This window comes from Triticum dicoccoides, chromosome 1B (genome assembly GCF_002162155.2).
Source record: "Triticum dicoccoides isolate Atlit2015 ecotype Zavitan chromosome 1B, WEW_v2.0, whole genome shotgun sequence".
NCBI lineage: Eukaryota > Viridiplantae > Streptophyta > Magnoliopsida > Poales > Poaceae > Triticum > Triticum dicoccoides.
In genome coordinates this window covers 637,435,146-637,437,644 of record NC_041381.1, presented here as the reverse complement: position 1 = coordinate 637,437,644, position 2,499 = coordinate 637,435,146, and the positions used below count along the sequence as shown (strand labels likewise).

Sequence of the window (2,499 nt, the reverse complement as noted above, 5' to 3'; positions counted from 1 at the left end):
AGGAGGTAGCCGGAGAGGAGGAGGCGGCGGCGGCGGCAGCCGCGGCGGTGTCGACCTCGGTGGCCATGGCGGAAGCGTGGGGTGGATCAAACTGATACCATGTTAAGAATTGAGATGAGGTTGGGATGCATCACACTTGTATTCATCCACAAGGGGTAATGATATATAGATTACATCAGTGAGAGAGGAGAAGAAGATACACACGCACTCTCTAACTGAATACAACAATCGATCCTAGATCGATGGGTAGTTGCGCTGCATGCGCCATGCAACGTCGACGGGATAAGGCACACTTGACCAGCTCAAGCCGATAGCGTAGGAGACCAATACAAGTAGTCTAACACATGGAGCTCACGGCCTGGCCACCGCTCCTCTTGCTCATCACTCTCTCACTCTCGCTCGCAGCTGCGCTCCTCTTCTTGCTCAGCTGCCGCCACAGCGTCGAGAAGAAGGTGACCGGGAAGGAGCTTCCCCCAGGCCCACCGGCGCAGCTCTTCCTGGCCAAGTTCCTAGCGCTCCGGCGATCCATCTTCCACCTTGCGCCGCTCCTCCGCGAGCTGCACGCGCGCTACGGCCCCGTCATCTCCATCCGCCTCTTCCGCGCCCTCGTCTTCGTCTCCGACCGCCACCTCGCCCACCGCGTCCTCGTCCAGGGCGGCGCCACCTTCGCCGACCGCCCGAGGCTCTTCGAGCCGGGCCTCCTCTTCACCTCCGGCTCCCGCAACATCAACGCCGCGCCCTACGGGCCTTACTGGCGCCTCGTCCGCCGCAACCTCGCCTCCGAGGCGCTGCACCCGGCCTGCGTCAGCCAGTTCGCGCCCGCGAGGCGCCGGATGCGCGACATGCTCGTCCGCGACCTCCGCGCGCGCGGCGCCGCCGGCGACCCCGTCGAGGTGAGGACGCCGTTCCGGAACGCCATGTTCGACCTGCTGGTGTACATGAGCCTCGGCGCCAGGCTCGCCCCGGAGATGCTCGACGAGATGCAGGAGATGCAGCTGTGGGTCGTCCGCACCATCACCGGCTTCCCCATCTTTTCCTTCTTGCCGGCGCTCACCAAGAGGCTCTTCCGCAAGCGATGGGAAGCGCACCTTGCCGTCCGCCGGAGGCAGGACGAGATCTTGCTCCCGCTGATCGAAACAAGGCGTTCCGTTTCCGTGCCCCGCGGCGCTGACAACCCACCGTGCTACGCCGACTCGCTTCTGGCGCTGCGTGTGGCGGACGAAGGCGGCCGCCCGCTCACGGACTCCGAGCTCGTCAGTCTCTGCTCCGAGTTCTTGAGCGGTGGCACGGACAGCACGGTGACCTCGCTGGAATGGATCATGGGGGAGCTGGTGAACCATCCGGACATGCAGGCCAAGGTCTACGAGGAGGTCAGGAGCAAGGCGGAGCTCAGTGAAGGCGACCTGCAGCGGATGCCGTACCTGAAGGCCGTCGTCCTCGAGGGGCTGCGGCTCCACCCGCCGGCTCACTTCCTCCTCCCTCACGCCGTGCAGAGCGACACGGAGATCGGCGGCTACAGGGTCCCCAAGGGCGCGGATGTCAACTTCCTGGTCGCTGAGTACGGGCGCGACGAGACGGTGTGGGCGGCGGCGCGGGAGTTCCGGCCGGAGCGGTTCCTGGACGGCGGCGAGGGGTGCGGCGTGGACATCACGGGTAGCAGAGAGATCAAGATGATGCCCTTCGGAGCGTGCCGCAGGATGTGCCCGGGATACACGCTCGCCATGCTGCACGTCTTCGTCGGGAGCCTCGTGAGGGAGCTGGAGTGGCTGCCGGCGGCGGACGGAGAGGAGGTGGACATGACCGAGGTGCTGGATTTCACCACCCTCATGAAGCATCCCCTCCGTGTTCGCGCCATCCCAAGGACTTGAAGCTACGTCTCATCCATTCTACTCAGCGTCAGAGTCAACTCTGAACTCTGAAGAAAATTACAAGAAAGAAAGTCCATGATGCGGTTTCTATAGTTAAATTCAAGAATTCAGTAATATTGTACGCAACGTATCTATAATGGATTTGCTATTCCTTAAACAACTAAAAGGTTTTTTAACAGGGAATGGGAAACAAAAAGTCTCTTATACTTCCTCCATCCCAAAATAAGTGTATCAACGTTACTGTTTATCTCCTTCCTCGCACAGCCCCGACCATATATCTAAGCCTCGCCGCACAACTTCGGCGATCCCTGCAGCGCCCCTGCCCCTTAGGATAGATAGTTGGGCCATGGCTCCCCCCTAAGATAGATAAATGGGTCGTGGCTTCCTCGTAAGATAGATAGTGGAGCTTTCTTCACTAATGAGCTAGGAATGAACAAAGAAAAAGTGACTGATGCTTTGAAAAAAATTAGGTGCCTGATAAATAGCAAAACCGACGTTTGTGCAGTTGAGGCAATTTCACCAAGGCCCTGGCGGGGTAACGTGTCGTCGCCGTCGAAGAAATTCATGTTTGTAGGTTTATGTGCGGGTCGCCAACGCTAGAGTTCGTGGCTGCAATTAGAAGGGATGCCAC

At 59.7% G+C, this 2,499-nt stretch overlaps 1 protein-coding gene across 1 annotated transcript; it reads left to right on the top strand.

The window, feature by feature from the left end:
* The first annotated feature begins 344 nt into the window (after positions 1-344).
* LOC119310724 (cytochrome P450 89A2-like) lies at positions 345-1,889 on the top strand. The gene has a single exon (XM_037586373.1). The coding sequence runs from the start codon at positions 345-347 to the stop codon at positions 1,866-1,868; it is 1,524 nt and encodes a 507-aa protein (XP_037442270.1). The 3' UTR covers positions 1,869-1,889.
* Positions 1,890-2,499: the final 610 nt, after the last annotated feature.